The following is an 18210-nucleotide window of genomic DNA, read 5'->3' on the forward strand; positions in this document are numbered from 1 at the left end:
AATGTTGAGGTGGAATCTCTTTTCCTGTCGCTTGCATCCATTGTTCCGGGTCCTGTTCTCTGGAGCAGCAGAAAACAAGCTTGCTCCCTCCTCAATATGACATCCTTTCAGATATTTAAACAGGGCTATCATATCACCTCTTAACCTTCTCTTCTCCAGGCTAAACATCCCCAGCTCCCTGAGTCGTTTCTCATAGGGCATGGTTTCTGTGTAGAGAATGAGTTCTGTGTGGGGTGGATGTACATGCTCAGTGGGTAGTCAGTAGGGCTTCTCTGAAGGTGTCACTGGCTCTCCCATGTCTCATGGGCCTTATTAAGCAGAACTAGCATCAGTATGCAGCACTATGACAGGGCTCACAGTTGACTTCAGAGCTTGGAAAAGTTATTTAGGGATTCTAATTTCTGGATGCTGGGAGTTGAAGTCCAAAGAAATAATTGTTTCAATGTCTGGATGATGTATGCCATGGTCTTCATAATAAAAGGTTTGTTACTTCGTTGTGTGCTGTTATGGTGACCCTAAAGCAAAGCTTTCATGGCAACCTTCTTCAGAGAGGATTTGCCATTGCCATCCTCTCAGGCTGAGAATGTGTGACGTGCCCAAGTTCACCCAGTGGGTTTCCATGGCTGAGCTGGGATTCTAACCCTGGTCTCCAGGGTTCAATCCTCAAACGACTACACTAAGCTCATTCTATAAAAGGTAGTCAACCTTTAAAGCCCTAAACACCTTGTTGCCAGGTTATGTGAAGGAATTCTTTCTCCATGATAGACCTACCCAGATGACAGGAGCTCCAGTTGACAGATTGGTAGAAAGCCTTTTGAAGGCTAGTGGCCTAGTTATCATAGAAAGTTGTCCCCAGAAAGGATCCCCTTATGCCTGTAATGTGATATAATGTGTGGTATCTTCTTTATCAGTGAACAATTTTATGCTTTTAGGCCTCTAAATCATCTCCTTTTAAAATCTGTGCTGTTTCCATCTGTGCCATTTTATTTGTCTTGCTGTATTTGTGAGGAACCTAGGAAATAGTGGTTAGTAGGCAGGATGGAGATGCATTTAAAAAGAAAGTTGAACCCTGGCCAGGTGCTGGGTTAGCTTGGTTTTCAAGGATCGCAACTCATTAGCTTCACAAAGGGCCTGCTTCTGTTGGGAATGAAAACTGTTAGATTGAGATTGTGGATATGTGGATGCACATAGCTTCCTGCATTTTTCAAGAAGTGAAGGTGGAGGCATTACTTATGGCAATTCTCTTGACAGGCATCTGCAATTAATTTACAACATTACTGGTCATAGATTAGCAGAGGAACGAAAAGGCAGTGTCACTCTTTAATTAAAGTTCTACCCTTTTCACAAAACACAGAACACAGTGTGATCCACAATTATTTCATTTTATTTGAGAGGTCTGCCACCTCTTGCATTTACTGCTCTTTCATAGGGCGGAAGAGCAGCTCAGAACTGAAGTCTTTGGGGATCCATCTTTAATAGGCAGTTACCATAAGAAATCCAACATCAGTCCTGTTTAGCTTTGTCACTCTGCTGTAGCAATTCCTGTCCCAGAAAGCAGGATCCATACTTCAGGCATAAAAAAACCTGTGCAAGTGAGACCCCTTGCTTCGTGTGCAAGATATGTTACCATCAGGACTCAAGGGGCTTGATGTCTGCATTCAGATATAAATGTTTTAAAGTGATCCAGCTTAAAAAAAAAAGATATGTGTAGTTTCACTGAAACAAGTGAAGTAGTTCAAGTCTTGCTGGATATGTTTAAGAACAAATAAACAAGGCAGGGAAATAGACTCATAGTGAGCAACCCACATTTTAGGGTGGAATCCACAATGTTATTAGGAGCTTAGATACTAGCCTTTCCCCCCAAGATTCAGGAGGCCACGAGGATTAGTAGAACTCCCATGCAAATGGTTAATTCAGGACTACCTACAACACTGATGCTGGGGAAGACCCAGAGAGGGGACATTCACATTGCAAACTCAAGTGGTCAGGCAGATCCAAGGCCAGGAGGTAATGGGAAAAGGCCAAAGGACTCCTTGTTGGTTTTGAACAAGATTAATTAATCCAAATTAAAGTTCTACAGAAAATAAGCAAAACAAGTCATTCACTTGGTTGAGGAGGTTCTTAATCTCACTGTTCCATATATCCAACAGTGAAGCAGATAAAGATCCCTATAGCTTGACACTGCTAGTAAAAAGATATCACATATATTTGTACCATTTTCTCACCAAGTCTAAAAGGATCCAGGAATCAAAGCCAGACACAGGCGCACCCAAGATGGCAACTGGGATGCATAGATCTGCAGCAAATTGTCTGCTTCAGCAACTCCCTCTGAAGAAAAGAAAGCGTTCTGCTGGCTCCAAATGCGTCCAGCTACTCTTCTCCAGCTACTCTTCCCACAAGAGAAACAGGTCAAGACAGCTCCCTGGTGTTCGGTCATCAGATCCTAATGCGATAGAACAAATGAAGGGAGAGAAAAGCTCACCATGCCAGAGCAGAGGCAGCAGGGGGTGCTCTACCTTCAGAAATCTGAAATGTTCTCTTTGGGCAACAATTGCCAAAATCCCCAAGAGAGCATGGCAATGCTGGCTGGGCATTCTGGGAGATGTAATTCCAAAGACGAATCTTCTAAGTTCCACTTACTTAGCCAAAATGTTAGCTTGTCTGCACATACACCACTGATAGCTACTTCTCTTGTGTCTTCCCCAGAGTCAGAAACAAGAGATACCAGCTAGAATGTGTAACTTATGTAATTTGACAATGGCTGGCTATCACAATACTCACATGGCAAAATTTCCAATTTGACAGTGCAAATCTTTATTGGTAAAAAAGCTGGATGTAGAGTTTAATTTTTACTTTAAAGTCAGAATAATTTATTGCTTGATGATCATCAAAAGCTCTCACATATTAAGTGTTATTGCAAGTTAGCTTTCCAGTTCTGCCATATGTAAGTTTTTAAAAAGAGCTCTACAGTATTTGTAAAATAGCAAACAGTGATATCAAATATCAAGATTTACTTAGGAGGAAAAAGTTGGATGGGAACAAGGGCATCTCAGCTTTAAGTGGCCCATTCTCAAATGACAATAGGCACTTTTCTTTGCTTGGTATGTGTGTGTATGGGGAGGGCAGAGCACACTTATGGTTTATTCAGAAACAAATACAGTTGGGTTTTATTGGGCTTACTCTACAAGCATAGGATTTTAGCCATAGACAGTATAGCTATACCCTCTTTTCTTGCAGTAAGCTCTACTGGACACAATAAGACTTGCACCTGCATGGATATGCATAGGAATGTCCTGTTGGCCAAACATTCTTACCTGAGTGAAAACACCATTAAACATAGTGGGATTTAACATCAGAATAAACATGCATGCGAACATTGACATTTGCAGTCATGGATAAGTTACCTGTCACCCAAAACTTTGGTGGAAATTAACATTAGAACAGGCATGTAGATACATCATGCTTGGTGTATATCACAAAGATAGATAAATGACAGCATGCCAAGATTCCCAAAGGGAGGTCAGCATTGTTGCAATGGAAAGGCAAACTAGGTGAAAAATAGGGAATACACATTATTATAATATGAATAAACTCATAGTGGCATGACTGAACAACAGTTATTTCTGAAGAATTTGAACAAGAGTTCAGTCCTTTATTTCAGGAATGAAGAATGTGTGGGTCTCTAGACCACTGGACTGCAGCTCCCATAGCCTCTAATGAATGATGAGTGATGATATGAGTTGCACTCCAACAGTGGGGCTCCATGATCCCCTCTCAGGCATCCCTTATTTAGGAAATGTAGAGTGCAGTGGAAAGGTGGGAGGAAGAGACATTTCTCTTATTCACATTTTAAACCACATGTAGTTATTCTTGGAAAATACATAAATTTCTGTTTATTCTGTAGTGTGAAAGAAGGCGATCACAATAAATGAAAATTAAATGTGTAGCTTTTTTTAAAAAAAAATTAAAATTGATCTCAAAACAGATCACTCCATTTTATTGTTTCTCCTTAAACCATTCCCTTTGTTACACCAGCAACCAAAAAACAAAAGAAAACAAAACCACACAACAAAACAAAACTCAGAAATGGTGCTCCTGTTGTTAAAAAAGTAGAGATGGAAAGATTATTCATTAGTATTCACATATTAGATGGCAGAGAACTTTCATGGTTTTGGACATATCCTGTGAGAAAAATGCACATGGGATTTTTGCACTGAAAACCTTTTCATAAAGCCCATTTCCTGAGACTTCCGGCTGAGATGGCACTCCGATGAGACGTGTTTCTCCCTAGCTCCTGTGAGAACTGTCTAACCTGAAGCGGGAATTGGTTGGTTTTTTGCTTCATACTTGCAACCAAAATTGCTCCCTTGGTAAGGGGAACTCAGAGGGAATTCCAATAGGCTACTCTAAAAGAAGAAAGATAAAGAGGAGAAGTTTAAGATCTTAAAGAAGTTGCGGAGAAAGGTTGGAATCCTGCAAAAAGAACTGAAGAATAGCAGCGGAAGGTGCCATGGTTCTCCCCCAGTTTGGGGGTTGAGGAACGTCGCCGATTTTTTAAAAGTGTTGTAACTGAGTTTGTCTTTTTGGGGACATTCTATTTTCTTTGACAGAACTTTCAACTAAGCCTGACGTGGCACCATTCCAACAAATATAATGTGGATAAAGAAGGATAGCTGCTCCTGGCAAAAAGGACTGAGATAAAAAGCCTGAAAGTCCGAACTGATAATTTTAAAAAAGGAAATGTGGTTAAAATGGCAATAAGAATGTTTTACATTACTGAAGCCTAATTCTTATCCACATGGTGAACTTAATTTTGCTAGACAAAGGAAAAATAAATACAGTACCAGTGTGCAAAGCTGATCATTAAGCTGACCTGAACCCTTTCCCGTGAGGAGTGCTATAGAGAGAGGCGACAATTGCAGCAGCAAGGTGCGGAACTCTCTGAAAAGGGAATCCCCAAGGAGCAGTTAGTTGTTGGAAGATCTGATGCATTCTGGGAAACTGAGTTCGGGGTTTGGAATCCAGAGGAAAGAGGTGCATTGGAGGACATGCCTTTCCCTTATTGATTAATTTTTTGGGGACGCAGAATTGTTTTTTCCCTTTTTTTCTGATCGTGGCTGGTGTACAGAGGAGAGCTGAATAAAAGGAAGAAGAAGAAAGAAACATAACAGAGACAGAACTGGAGATAAGTAAATATAAAGAAAGACGAGGAATAGCCAAGTAGAGATTAAAGGTAAGGAGAATGTGAGAAGAGGAAAAATAGTGTGAGAAGAAAGACTAAACTAAAAGTTTTCGAAGGAAAAGAGACATAGAAAGAATTTGCAGGATTGGATTGGGGAACTGTTACTTTTGTTAATATATGCTCATATGTATGAATGTAGATGTGCATGAATATATATATCATATACAATCATATTTCCAGTTGATGTAAACATTCTTGAATATATATGAGCACAGAGGTGTGCATGTATATGCTCATTTGTATGTATATGTGAATATATGATGGTTTGAATTAAGCTGTAATTTTGAGTTCCCTAGATACTAATATCGTACAGATTAGTGAGATAAAGCTCTAAAACCCTGAAAGTTGAATATAGTTAGAAACAAAAGAGAAACACCTCATCCTTTTTTTCTTTTTTTGTTGTGTATTTAAAAATAGCAGAGGCTCAATGCCATCTGGGAAGGTAACAAGGGCATAGACGCAGGCCCAAGCTCAAGCTCAAGCCCAAGCACAATTGATACGTAGACCCTCCTTTGATCAACTTTAAATGATGGATTCAAACTCCTCTTTGTTAGAAGAAATTAGGAAAATTAGAACTGATTTAAGCAAAGAGATTCAAGAATTGAGACAAGATATGGCTGACTTTAAGGTGGAGATTAAACAAGAACTGAGGGAGGACTTGAATGGGGTAACTGCAGCAATAGATAAGATGTCTGCAGAAATGACTGTAATTAAACATAAAACAGAAAGAACTGAAGTTAAACATGAGAAATTTGAGGAAAATTTAAATGAAATAAGACAAAAACAAAAAGACTTGATGAATGAGAACGCAATGAAAGATCTGAAAATGTGAGAGAGATCATGGGGTGTGTGTGTGAAAATCTGTTACAAAGAGTGATCTCAATTATAGGGGAATATCTAAAAAAGATTTAGAATGGTGTGAGTTACAAATCAATAGCCTGTATAGGTTGAGTTCTTTTGCAACTAAACAAAAACAGCTCCCAAGGGACGCTGTAGGGTTTTTTTGTGTGTGTGTGTAAACAATTGAGAGATGATCTATTATTTAGACATAGGAGTAAACCAATCATGTTTGAAGAGCAAGAACTACAATTGTATAAAGACTTTCCCCCTATGATCATGAGGAAAAGACGAGAATATAGCTTCCTGACAGTTTTATTAAGGGAAGCGCAAATCTCATATAGGTGGAGGATGCCAGAAGGTCTAGTATTTTGGTTCCATAGGAAAAGAATAGAAATAAGATCAGTACAAGAAGCAAAGGATTTTGGTAAGTATTTCAAGAGAGAGAGAAAGACGCAGATAAGACTAGAAATAAAGATGCAGGAAATAAAGGTAAGAAAATGTTAAATGATAACCAATCAGATCGGGAAAAGAAACAACGAGAGAAGGAGAAAAATAAAACTGATCAACAGGACAAAAATTGCAGCTCAGAGACTGTACTGGCACAATTTGAACAACATACCCCATTAGAGGATAAAGAGGATAAAGAGGAAAGTGAGAGGGAATCAGAGGGAGAGGTATTGACTGACAATATAGTGGACATTTATAACATCTTATATAGTTATTTAATAGGAAAAATTACAAGGGATACAAGCAAAATAGCCTAAATGAATATAACAGGCCTGAATGGCCAAGAGAAAAGGGGTAAAGTATTTCATTATTTACTAAAGCAGAAGCTGGAAATGTCCTGCCTACAAAAGACTAGAATTAAAAAGGAGGATATAAGATTTTTAGAGAATAAAAATTAGGGAAGGTATTTGTTTCAGTGGCAACCAACAAAAGGAAAGGAGTAGCTCTGTATATAAATCCAAAATTTGAAGCTCAAGAAATTCTGAATGACATCCGAGGCCATTATATTGGTGTCCAAGTTGTTTTAGAAGGAAAGTCAGTTCTGTTTTTGGGAATATATGGCCCTTTAGAAAATAAAGGCAAATTTTATTTGAACTTATTAAATAAATTGGAGAATTTAACATTTGACTCTTGTGTAATGAGGGGTGATTGGAATGGGGTCATAGACCCGTTGATGGACAGGCAATCAGAAAAAAAATTAAACTTAATCTAGGTAAACTGCCAAAGAAATTTTTTGAAATGAAAGAAAGACTATTCTTAAAAGACATTTGGAGAGAATTATATGGACGAAAGAAAGAATTTACCTAATTTAGTGTCGAAAGTAGTGGAAGTAGGGATTAAACCAAGGCTACTCTCGGATCATAATTTGATTGTAATGTCTCTTGTAGTAGGTCACAGAGAGTATAGCTGGAGATTAAGTAATTGAGCTTCTATGTAATGGGAAAATAGTTGAAGAAGCAACCCAGTGACTCCAAAATTATTTTAAAGAAAATATGAACTATGGTGTATCAATAGACCTAGTCTGGGAAGCTGCTAAGGTGGTTTTAAGGGGCTTCTTTATAAAAAAGAGCAGAATCCTTAAAAAAAATAAGAACCTCTAAATTACAAGAACTACAGAACAACCTTAAAGAAAAAGAAGAGAAATTGAAAAAATCACCAAACAAAAAATCTTTAATAGAAGAAATTAAAACATTGCAACAGCATATATCTATGATATTAACAGATGAGTTGCAGAAAAAATTAAAATACATTAAGCAAAAATCTTTTGAAGGCGTTAATAAGCCAGGGAAATGGCTAGCTTACCAGCTGAGGAAAGACCAAGCAATAAAAACAAAAACAAATTATCAGTTTAAAACAGGAAGATCAGCTATGTATTAGCAGACTGGATCAATAAAAACCAAAATGGCTTTCTGCCAAATAGATGAATTAAAGTCAACACAAGATTTGTTTTGGATTTAATAGAATTACATGAGAGAAAGAATAACTCTAAACTGGCCATGATCTTTATTGATTATGAAAAGGCCTTTGATAAGGTTAATTGGTCTTTTTTGTTCAGTGTGTTAGAAAGAATAGATGCAGGCCCCAATTTTATAAAATGGATTAAAGCGATATACACTAAACAGGAAATGTGGGTCCTGGTGAATGGGGGGGAAAACCAAAAGAATTGATATTCAAAATGGGACAAGACAAGGCTGCCCCTATCACCTTTATTGTTTCTGCTTGTCATAGAAGTCCTTAATAAGAGCATTAGAGAAAATGGAAAGATAAAAGGGGTCAAATACAAAAAGCAAGAATACAAGGTAAAAGCATATACTGTTGACCTCCTTGTCACTCTGTCAGACTCAGAAGAAAGTTTAAAATTTTTATTATTTGCTTTGGAGGAGTTCAACAAAGTGTCAGGATTGAGGGTAAATAAAAATGAAACTTCAGTATTAACAATGAATATATCCAAAGAAGAAAAACAGAGAATAATGGAAGTGTCTGGATTCCAAATACTAAACAAAATCAAATATCTAGGAATAACTTTAACAACAAAAAACGTAGACCTATTTAAAAATAATTATGAAAAACAATGGACAGAAATCAAAAAAGACCTAAAAGTGTGGAATAAATTGAATCTCTCTTGGCTGGGGAAATTTCTGTTATTAAATGAAAATATTGCCAAAGTTAATGTTTTTGTTTCAGAATATTCCCATAATTACCAACAGTAAATCTTTTAAGACATGGCATAAAGAACTTTCCAAATTTATATGGGGAGGAAAAAAGCCAAGGGTACAATTTAAGGTAATGCAGGATTTTGTCAGAATCCACCTTCAGTCAGTCATTCAGGGTGTATTCTGCCATGAGGTTTGTATAGATAGATAGGTAGGTAGGTAGGTAGGTAGGTAGGTAGACCTTGTAGAGATAGATAGATTGATGGATAGATAGATAGATAGATAGATAGATAGATAGATAGATAGATAGACTGCAGAATGGGGGTCAGGGAATAGGCTCTCACACACCAATAGGGATAGAGATAGCTAAGCATATAAAGAGAGGGAGTAGAGATATAGATAGATAGGCATTTTTGGGAAGGAGGACTGCCACCATGGGGAATGGGCCAGATGGTCACGTATTGCAGACAGGCAGTTTTATGAGGGCTGGATGGGTAACAGATACCAAGGACACATACAGCCTTAGATCTCTCCTAGTTAACGGAACTAGGAACCAAATGGCAACCCCCCTTCTTCTCCCCTTCAGAACAAAGGGAGGAATTCTACATCAAAGGCTGACCAGAAGGAAAAGCAGTCAAAAGGGGGGGGGATCTGGGGGATTTTAAAGTGCTGGATCTATCTGGAGTTCTCCAGATTCAGCAAAGACGTGATCCAGGGTGCTTCTACATTATCTTTTACAATAAACTTCTTGTTTTACATTAGTTTGTTGTGGATTTTTGGACAGAGTAATCCGAAATCTCACAGATTTGACAATCAGAGGTGGATTAGCTTTACCTAATTTGCAAATCTATTATGAAGCTTGTTTAGAATGGCTTCTAGAGTGGATACAGCTAACGGATGAAAGGACATTATGCTTGGAAGGAGTAGATCAAAGATTTGGTTGGCACGCTTATTTGTTGTATGTTAAGTGTAAGGTCCATAAAGACTTTTCAAACCACTTTGTGAGAAAACCCTTGTTGAAGGTATGAGCAAAATATAAAGTGAGGTTATGCTCCGGATTTCCAGAAGGGACCTCTGTTCATGAAGCCTTTCATAGAGGAGAGGTAATAGCACATGACAGATGGGTTACATATGCTGAGTTAACAACTAAGGTTTCAGGCGGGGAAACCATTGAATTTTAAAAATTGGAACAGATTTTAGAAGAAGGCTACTCCTGCAGTTGGCTATTATATAGACAGCTTAAGGAAAGATTTTTGACAGATATTAAGTTGAAAGGAATAAGACCAGGCAATGCTAAATTTGAAGATATTTTAATATCAAGAAACCCGCACAAAATTGCTTTGTTATATAAATGTCTCTTGGATTTTGAAATGGAGGAGGAGGTTGTTAAGGAGCAGATAAGTAAATGGTCCCAAGATCTTAAACAGAACATTCGGTTAGATCAATGGGAGAGATCGTGGCACAAAAGGCTGAAATATACACTATCCAATGAACTGAAATACAGTGGAGCCTCCGCATACGCGGTCTTTTTATAGGCGGCTTTGAGCATAGGCGCTCAAAGCCGCCGGCGCGTGCGGGGTGGAAGCGGCGGCGCGTCCCATTCAATTGAATGGGCGCGCGCACCTGTTGAGCCTTGCACGCTGCTGCGCCGCCACACCACCGTGCACGAGCCCCATTGGAAACAATGGGGCTCGAGCATAGGCGGATTTTTTTATACGCGGAGGGATCCGGAACGGATCCCCCGCGTATAATAAGGTTCCACTGTATATTTTTTAAAATGCAATTCCGATGGTACTTGACGCCAGCAAGATTAGCCAGAATGTGTAAAGGATTTTCAAACAAATGTTGGGAGTGTAAGCATGAGGTTGGCACCTTCTACCACGTATGGTGGAATTGTAAATGTGTTAACAAATTTTGGAAAGAAATCCATGGAATAGTGAAAGAAATTTTACGAATTAATTTAATTTTGGATCCAAAACTTTATCTGTTAAGTATGTGCGAAGATGATGATTTGGAGCACAAACATGGCAAGTTACTATTTTATATAACAACTAGTGCCAGGATGGTGTTTGCCAGGAACTGGAAATCAGAAGAACTTCCCTCGGTAGAGGAATGGTTAGTCAAATTAACAGATATAGTTCAATATAGTTTGTTAAGAGGTCAGGATTGGGAAAAGCATGGTGAGATTTGGAAACCGCTATATGTATATTTAAGCAAGAAAAAGGTCAAGAATGAAGAAATTTGAATATATAGGGTAAGCCAATATGATTAAGGAATTAAAACTGATATTGTTAGATGAGTTATTGATATGGAAATAAGGCTAGAAGAATGCATATTCTGGCATACAGATAGACATTAATCCAAATTCTGATAATCAAAAAACTGGTTGGTATGGTTATGAGCTTCAATCATAAAATGACTTATTTGAAGTTCAGGAAGTCATATTTTTGTTTGATTATGTGTTGTAGTTTGTTGTAATGTGATGCTTAGGTGTTGTCAATGTGATCTTTACGTGGTGTAATGTATTGTATGTTGATGTGAGATGTGTTTTATTAACTAATAAAATTTTATATATATATAGTCCATTTCCTGTAGAGTAAATAATTTTCTGAAAAGAAAATGCCATATTCTATACAGAAGCCCCATATGTGAATTTTCTGCAGAACCTGTGGCTAAACCTTGAAAACAGCATAGGTTTCGAGGAGATTCTCACAGTGAGAAGAAAAATAGCTAAATTATTCATCCTTTCCCTATTTGCATTCCTTGTTAAAATTTACATTCCTTGTTAAGACCTCAAGCAAAAACAGAAGGCAGCTTTTCCCATGGCAGTAACACTTTCTGTAATAGCCAGTGTTCTTTTTGCCTCTGTCTCTCAAGGTGCAAGTATCCAAAACTTAGTGCGAATGGACAGATGCACCTCAGGAAGGGGAAGAACAAAGCTTACTCCATTTTTCCTTCCTACCCTGAAAACATACTTAAAAGAAGAATGAAAATACTGGAGCCATTTATAACATGGCAGTGCTCAGTTACTTTCTTTATAAAAGGAACTTTTCAAGCCCTGTTTCCAATGTTTTGGACTATAGTTCCCATCACTGGCTATGCTGTCTGTGGGTCACAAAAAGGTTTCTTATGCTGAGAAAATAATTAGGCCCTATTACCCAGTATTTGCTTGCAGAACAACTTCTACCACTATTACCAGGATGGCATGTTCTCCGGACAAAATGACAAAGACACCACGGTGCCATGGAAGTCAAGTTCCATTTTAAAAGGATTTTTGAGTTCTGCAGAATTAATTAAGATTGGACAGCTCTATCAATTTCAGAGCACATATTCTGCACCCAAACTGATTTCATACCCCACTCCCTGCCACCCAGTAATGGAAATGAGAGTCAGAAATCTCCCAGGCTTCTGAAATTTCATTGTGCACTGTTTGCTTGCTTTCAAACATAACCCTACAAGTGCTTGACAATTGTATCCTTGGTTTTCCTTTTACAAAGGAAGCAAAGACTATTTGGAAACCAATTTGGGTGGTTTTCATTGGCTTCGGCAGATCACAGCAGACGTGGCAGGGTTCCTAACAGATGCAAGCATTGGGCCTTATGCCACTGCCCACTGCAGTACTCAGCACAATAAAGACCAATCAACAACTGGGTCATTCAACTAAGAGGTTGATATGACATGGAAAGGTGAGATTATGTACAAGCAGCAGAGTTTGTGTTAGCAACTAGGCAATATGTTTCAGGCCAAACGTTCTAACCACTTTCCAAACGTTGAGTAGCATACATAGTTCAATAATAGAACGTGTATTTTGCATATAAAAGGTCCCAGGTTCAAGTCCTGATGAGGCCAGGAAACCCCAAGGAGCACCTCCCAAACAGTGTGGACAATACAGTGGGTTCTCCACATGTGCTAGGGTTAGAGGCATAGGATCCCCTTGAAAGTGGGGAAACCCCAAATAAAAAAACACTGGGTTTTTTAACCTGCTGGAACACATCTCTAAACACTCCAGCACAAGTCTGTGGTCAACATCTGCCAGAACATGATCATAGAAACATGCTGGAGGACCTAAAAATGCCTAGAGAAGTGTTTTCTCTATGAATCTCTAGGTTCTCCAGCATGACTCTATGGTCAACTTCCAGCAGTCATGCTGGAGGACCTAAATTCGTAGAGAGAACATATCAATTAAATCCATGAATAATCAGAACTGCAAAAATGAAAGCCATAAATGTGTGTGTGTGTGTGGGGGGGAACTGTACTAGGTTAAGTGAACGAATACTGAACAAGGTGACTTGCTATGCTGAGTTCCTGCATGCAGTTGATGGGTAAAGGCTGTCATTTTGTAGTGTAGTCCATTGGCCACATATAGAAGCTGGGCATCTTTTTATAGAACCCAGACAGGCTCCTGTCTGAGATTCCAGAGAGCAGCTGTCAGTCCATGTAGGCACCACTAAACAAGATGGAACAAGGGTCTCAGTCCACCAACGCAGGAGCAAGAGGTCTGTAATCTAGGGAAATTGTTTCCTTATGGAAATGGAAATGGCTGATGATCCACCTCTGAGGGAGAGGAAGATCTCTTTCCATAATTTGGAATCCATGAAGCTAGGAGGCTTCACCGGAATATAGGCAACTGTCTGTACCAGCTAGGTAGAGCAGATCATTTGTTCATCTAGGCCAGTACTACCAGTCCAGTACTGGGGTCTTAGAATGCAATTAGGATTTAAATGTCGCTTAGACCCTGCATGCTTTCATTGTAACTAAAAAACTCAAATTCTAAGGTTGGAAAGGCAAATATTCATCATGTATTGTTCAATATTTCAGAAATTCTTACAGCTCTTGTCATTTGTGAACGTATATTTTATAGAATTCAACTCCAACAAAATTTGGGGCTGGAATTCCATTGGTGACAGACATGCAGATAACACATGTGTCTGTTGCTTTTTGATGTTGTGGAAGTAAATATCCAATACTTCTTTGCATTGCATCTTCACCTACACGTTTCAAAGCATCTGGAGCACCCTGCCTAAGTGCCTCCTTTCTTCCTCCCAAATTAGTGTGCATGTGTAACTTCAAGTCACCTGTAACCCATGAATTTCATAGGGTTTTCTTAAGCAAAGAAAACCTAGAGACGGTTTTGCCAGTTCCTTCCTCAAGTCCACATTCCTATCCCCCCTTTCTTCCCCCTCTCTTTCCTTTCTATTCAGTTGTTTTGAAAATTCAGTTTTTAAAAAGTAACATTTGGGGAGGGTTCGGCAAAAAAGATATTGCCCCAAACAGGAACTCTTCCCTCCCACAGCTCATTGTGGGCCGCATTTGGAAAGGCTTTTTGTTGGTCATCTCCCCATTCTCATTCATTAACATCATGGCCTTCTATTTGTAATCCTCCCATGTTTTCCCACAGCTTCTTTCATCTTTTTTCTTTTCACAGATGGGGGAAGAGGATATTAAGGAGGAAAAAACAGTGCATCAGCACAACATATTTTGATTTTCGGCACTAGGAGCTGTCTGTCTGGAAGCTTCCATGACCATCTTTGCTAGTATTTCTTGCCAAGTGAGTCCCAGGGCTCAGGCTGCATTCTCACAAAAAGGAGGAGGACTGCAAAAGGAAGACACACAACAGCACCATAAGCCCTGGAGGATTCAAGCTTCCACAAGCTTTAATTAAGAAGTCAGGATCACAGTTGCTTATTCCAGGAATTGTACAGCTCCCATTTAGCTCCCCTCCTGCCCCCATTCCTCCCATGCCCCACCAAGGAAGGTTCCAGCAACACAAAGATCACACAGCAACACAGAAGAGGCACAGCAAGAACACACAGAATGCATTTTTCAACTGGAGAAGAAAAATACAGCGAGCCAAATTGCATACCCATGTTCACTCTGCTCAGGGTATGTAGTCTTTTGGCCTGGGTGAGGAAGAGAAGGAAGAAGAGAAACCTGTGGCACAGGCACATGCCCAGGTTTTCAGAGTGCCAGTTTTGACAGTCAATACTTCTGCCTGGTAATGAACAACAAACAGGCTATTTCTCCCTGTGCAGAATACTCAATGACACCCTAATAGGTCTCAGGACTGGCTACCTAGTACATGCATCTGGCAAGAGTTTTTAAGGTTTCAAACCAAGAAGCACAGAAAGTAAGAGAGCAGAATTCACACATTCTAGCAAAGAAAGAGTCCCCTCCTTTCTCCATCTGTGCCCAGACTTACCCTCCCCAATACTCCCCCTGCCAGCCATTCAGACTGGCAAATAGTGGCTCCTTCACCTACTGTGTGAATTTTGTACCCACTAGGTTTATTGGCCCATGAGTGCAGTGGCGTCCCCCAACCCAGTGTCATCTGGTGTGTGTGTGTGTGGGCTGCCAGATAGCGAGAGGTAGTGGCCAAAAGGTGTGCTTGGCCCTCTCTTCCACAGCCGAAGTAAAGCCAGGAGAGGCATACTCAAGCCTGTCCTTTGCTGCAGTGGTGGAGGTCTTTTGGTGAGGAAGCCTCTAACACTGCAGCAAAGCTAGAAGGTACCAAACAGGAGGAGGGCCCAACCAGTTTTCACTCCTTATCTAGAGTGTCACCCAGTGCAGGCCACACTCCCCCCCCCACGCTCCTATTGATGCCACTGCTTGAGTGGCCAAAAAATCTTTAGCATTCTGTGGAGCATGTACCACCTTGCAACCTAATTGTGCTGAACTAAAACTCTAACCATACCCAGCCAACATTGACAATGGGGATGATGGGAAAGGTAGTCAAACACATTTGAGATGGGGAAGACTCCTCTAATGGCTATGCAGTTGTGCTCTAAGTCAAGGGATAAAGTCAACATAGTAGTCAACTTCGGATACCTCCTTTCCCTTCCTTATCCCTATAAAGGGAAGGCCCATCATTTCAAAAGAAAGCAGGACTGGCTGCATTTCCACCACGTACACACACACAATCAATCAAGATGGAAAGTTACCATTCTTGGGATGAAAGCAGTGCTCATTCTCCTAGAGAATGAAGGCATCCCTAGAAAAAAGAGCAGCGGATGCATTCAGCAGAATGAGAGGGTAAAGATTTTCCTGGCCTACTGTATGTCTGTTGTTATGTGCTGGTGTTATATGTGTCCGTGCATGCACATGTGTATATATCCCTGAACATAGAATTTCCACATCTGGGAATCCAGACCAGTCTTTTCTCAAGACATGCTATTTTTCTACATACAGATAGAAACATCCAAATATACAGAGTCTGGAAAAGCATAAAATCTTGATGATACTGAATGTATGAAATCTGGCCCATTGTCTTCTTTTAAGGAAAGAGCCACACCAGGGAGCAGATCTAAAGGGGAGAAAGTTATAGGTCTTCCTTGCTTCAGAAACAGCCCCTGCTTCCCACCACCTCCGCGCACACACAGCTACACCTACTGCTGGTTATCCTCTCTGATGTCAGGCAGCGTGCAAGGGAGACACAAAAGAGCAGGGAGGGAGGGATGTAAATTGGGGAAATAATATTAGAAAAGATATTAAAGAACACTACAGTGGTACTTTAAACATCCCCCAACCTCTTCCTCCACCCCACCCTCCTTTTTTGCCAAGAAAAGCATAAGAAACTCGTCTTAGAGCCGTATCACATTACGAAAGTAAGCCGAGACACAGTGAGATAGAAGCGGATTTCTGCTTATCTCTTTGCATGCCCTCAAAACATTTTCATTCTCCTTCCAGAGGGAGATGGTCATAAAAGCATACTTTTTGTCAAAGCAGATTTTCCCAGCGTGACAAAATGCATGCTTTTATGACTGTTTCCTTCGAGAAGTGAATAGAAGTGCTTCGAGGGCATGCAGAGAGGTAAGCAGAAAGCCACTTCTGTTTCACTTACTCTTGGCTTACTATTGTAATGTGATACAGCTCTTAGAGAGATGACAGCTTAAAATTCAGCAGTAGTTGGGGAATTCTACTATATGCTGTGGAGACTGTGTTGGAGGCGATAAAAAAAGCAGGACTTTTGTCACTTTTCAAGAACACTAAAGCAGGGTAAGTGTAATACCTCCATAGCTGCAACACTGCTTGAAAGGAAGCTGCATTGGTAGAATACCAGCCTCTGACATACTTTTGAAAAAATGGTAGAAGCACAGTTACTTTGGAATATGGTCAAATCTAGCATTAAACCAGAGCTGAGGGAACAGTGGTCCTAGTTGGACCACAACAGCCCTGCCCTAACCACTAGCCATGCTGGCTGGGTTGGTGAAAATTTAAATTTAACCATACCTGGAAGGCCATAAATTCTCCTCCTGAGAGTTAAGCCATTAACTGGAATGAAAAATAATAGTGATGGCAAGTGATTCGCTCATCTTTACAACTGGTTTTAGGTGAACTGATCACTCCTGTCATTTTCTCTTAGGTGAGGTATTGCTTCATATTCCACAGTGCATTTATTGTTTTTAACTTTCAACTATTTTAATTGTAAGATGGTCTGGGAATCTCTCTCACCACATGCTTAAAGCAGTTTGATACCACTTTTACTGCCATGGCTCCAACCCACAGAATCCTGGGACTTGTTGTTTGCTGAGTTATTTAGAGTTCATTGCTAGAGAGCTCTTACACATCCCTCTGAACTGCAGTAGAGAATTGTAAATACCTCCCCAAACTTTAAATACCACAATTCCATAAGATGAAGCCACAAAAAAGTTAAGGTACTATTAAAGTAGCATTAAATTGCTGCAAAACTTTTATGTCAAGGAAAATAGAGGTTTATTTTTTGTTTGTTTGTTTGGTCATGGTGAATGAAAGCAAATAGAACCCAAGGTCAAACTGCATTATTCCTGCTGTGTAGATTAGACCTATGCTCTAAATCACCTGTTCTATATTCCAAACCACCAAGCTGGCCTGTTTCCCTGTTATGTACTAGTTAAATTTAGAAAGGAAGGGAAAGCTCGGAATGGAGAGGATCTGCATTTGCTAAGGATAAGGAGTAGACCCTTTTCCCTTTAAATAAGGAAGTGGTATTTTCAATTATTCATTTAGGAGGGAACAAAAGGGGGACATTTTTTTAGTGGACCTTCTATATTACATTGCATATATATTTGTATAATTATTATTACTACTACTACTATTATTGGATTTAATGTTGCACTCCTGAGCATCATAGGCAGAAGAGTCCTGAAATCAGGTTCTGCACTGGCACTGCACTGACTATATGGAACTTTTAGGACAGTAAATGCATATGTATTAAATCTAAGATATGTTGCTGAAAAGCCATTGGGATTTCAACTGGCATTTTGTTTGCATTGCAATATTAAATTACAGTTAGCCCCACAGACCCCAAAAAGTAGTACTCCATGTGCAGTGTTAAACTAAGGCCTGTTACAGACTGCCAAAATAAAGCTGCTTCGGATCTCTTTGGAGGTATGCTGTTTAAATGATGTATGCATCCTAAGAATCTGAAAGCTGCACCAAAGCTGCACTCCAGTGCTTAGGAATGGAGTGGGGCTTTGGCGCGACCTCCGGACT

General features: G+C 39.7%; 1 protein-coding gene across 2 annotated transcripts in view; it reads right to left on the reverse strand.

Annotated features, from left to right (window-relative positions):
* Positions 1–1366: 1366 nt before the first annotated feature.
* CD164L2 (CD164 molecule like 2) overlaps positions 1367–18210 on the reverse strand; it is a 74380-nt gene continuing 57536 nt past the window's right edge. The window contains exon 5 of one of the 2 annotated variants that reach the window (XM_042440500.1): positions 1367–2443. In XM_042440500.1, the coding sequence (XP_042296434.1) occupies positions 2437–2443 (7 nt within the window). In that variant the 3' untranslated portion in view covers positions 1367–2436. Of the gene's footprint in view, positions 2444–13915; positions 14336–18210 lie in introns of those variants that run through there. The other variant, XM_042440501.1, reaches the window with a different exon arrangement.

Source organism: Sceloporus undulatus, chromosome 9 (assembly GCF_019175285.1).
Source record: "Sceloporus undulatus isolate JIND9_A2432 ecotype Alabama chromosome 9, SceUnd_v1.1, whole genome shotgun sequence".
In the NCBI taxonomy this organism is placed as follows: domain Eukaryota; kingdom Metazoa; phylum Chordata; class Lepidosauria; order Squamata; family Phrynosomatidae; genus Sceloporus; species Sceloporus undulatus.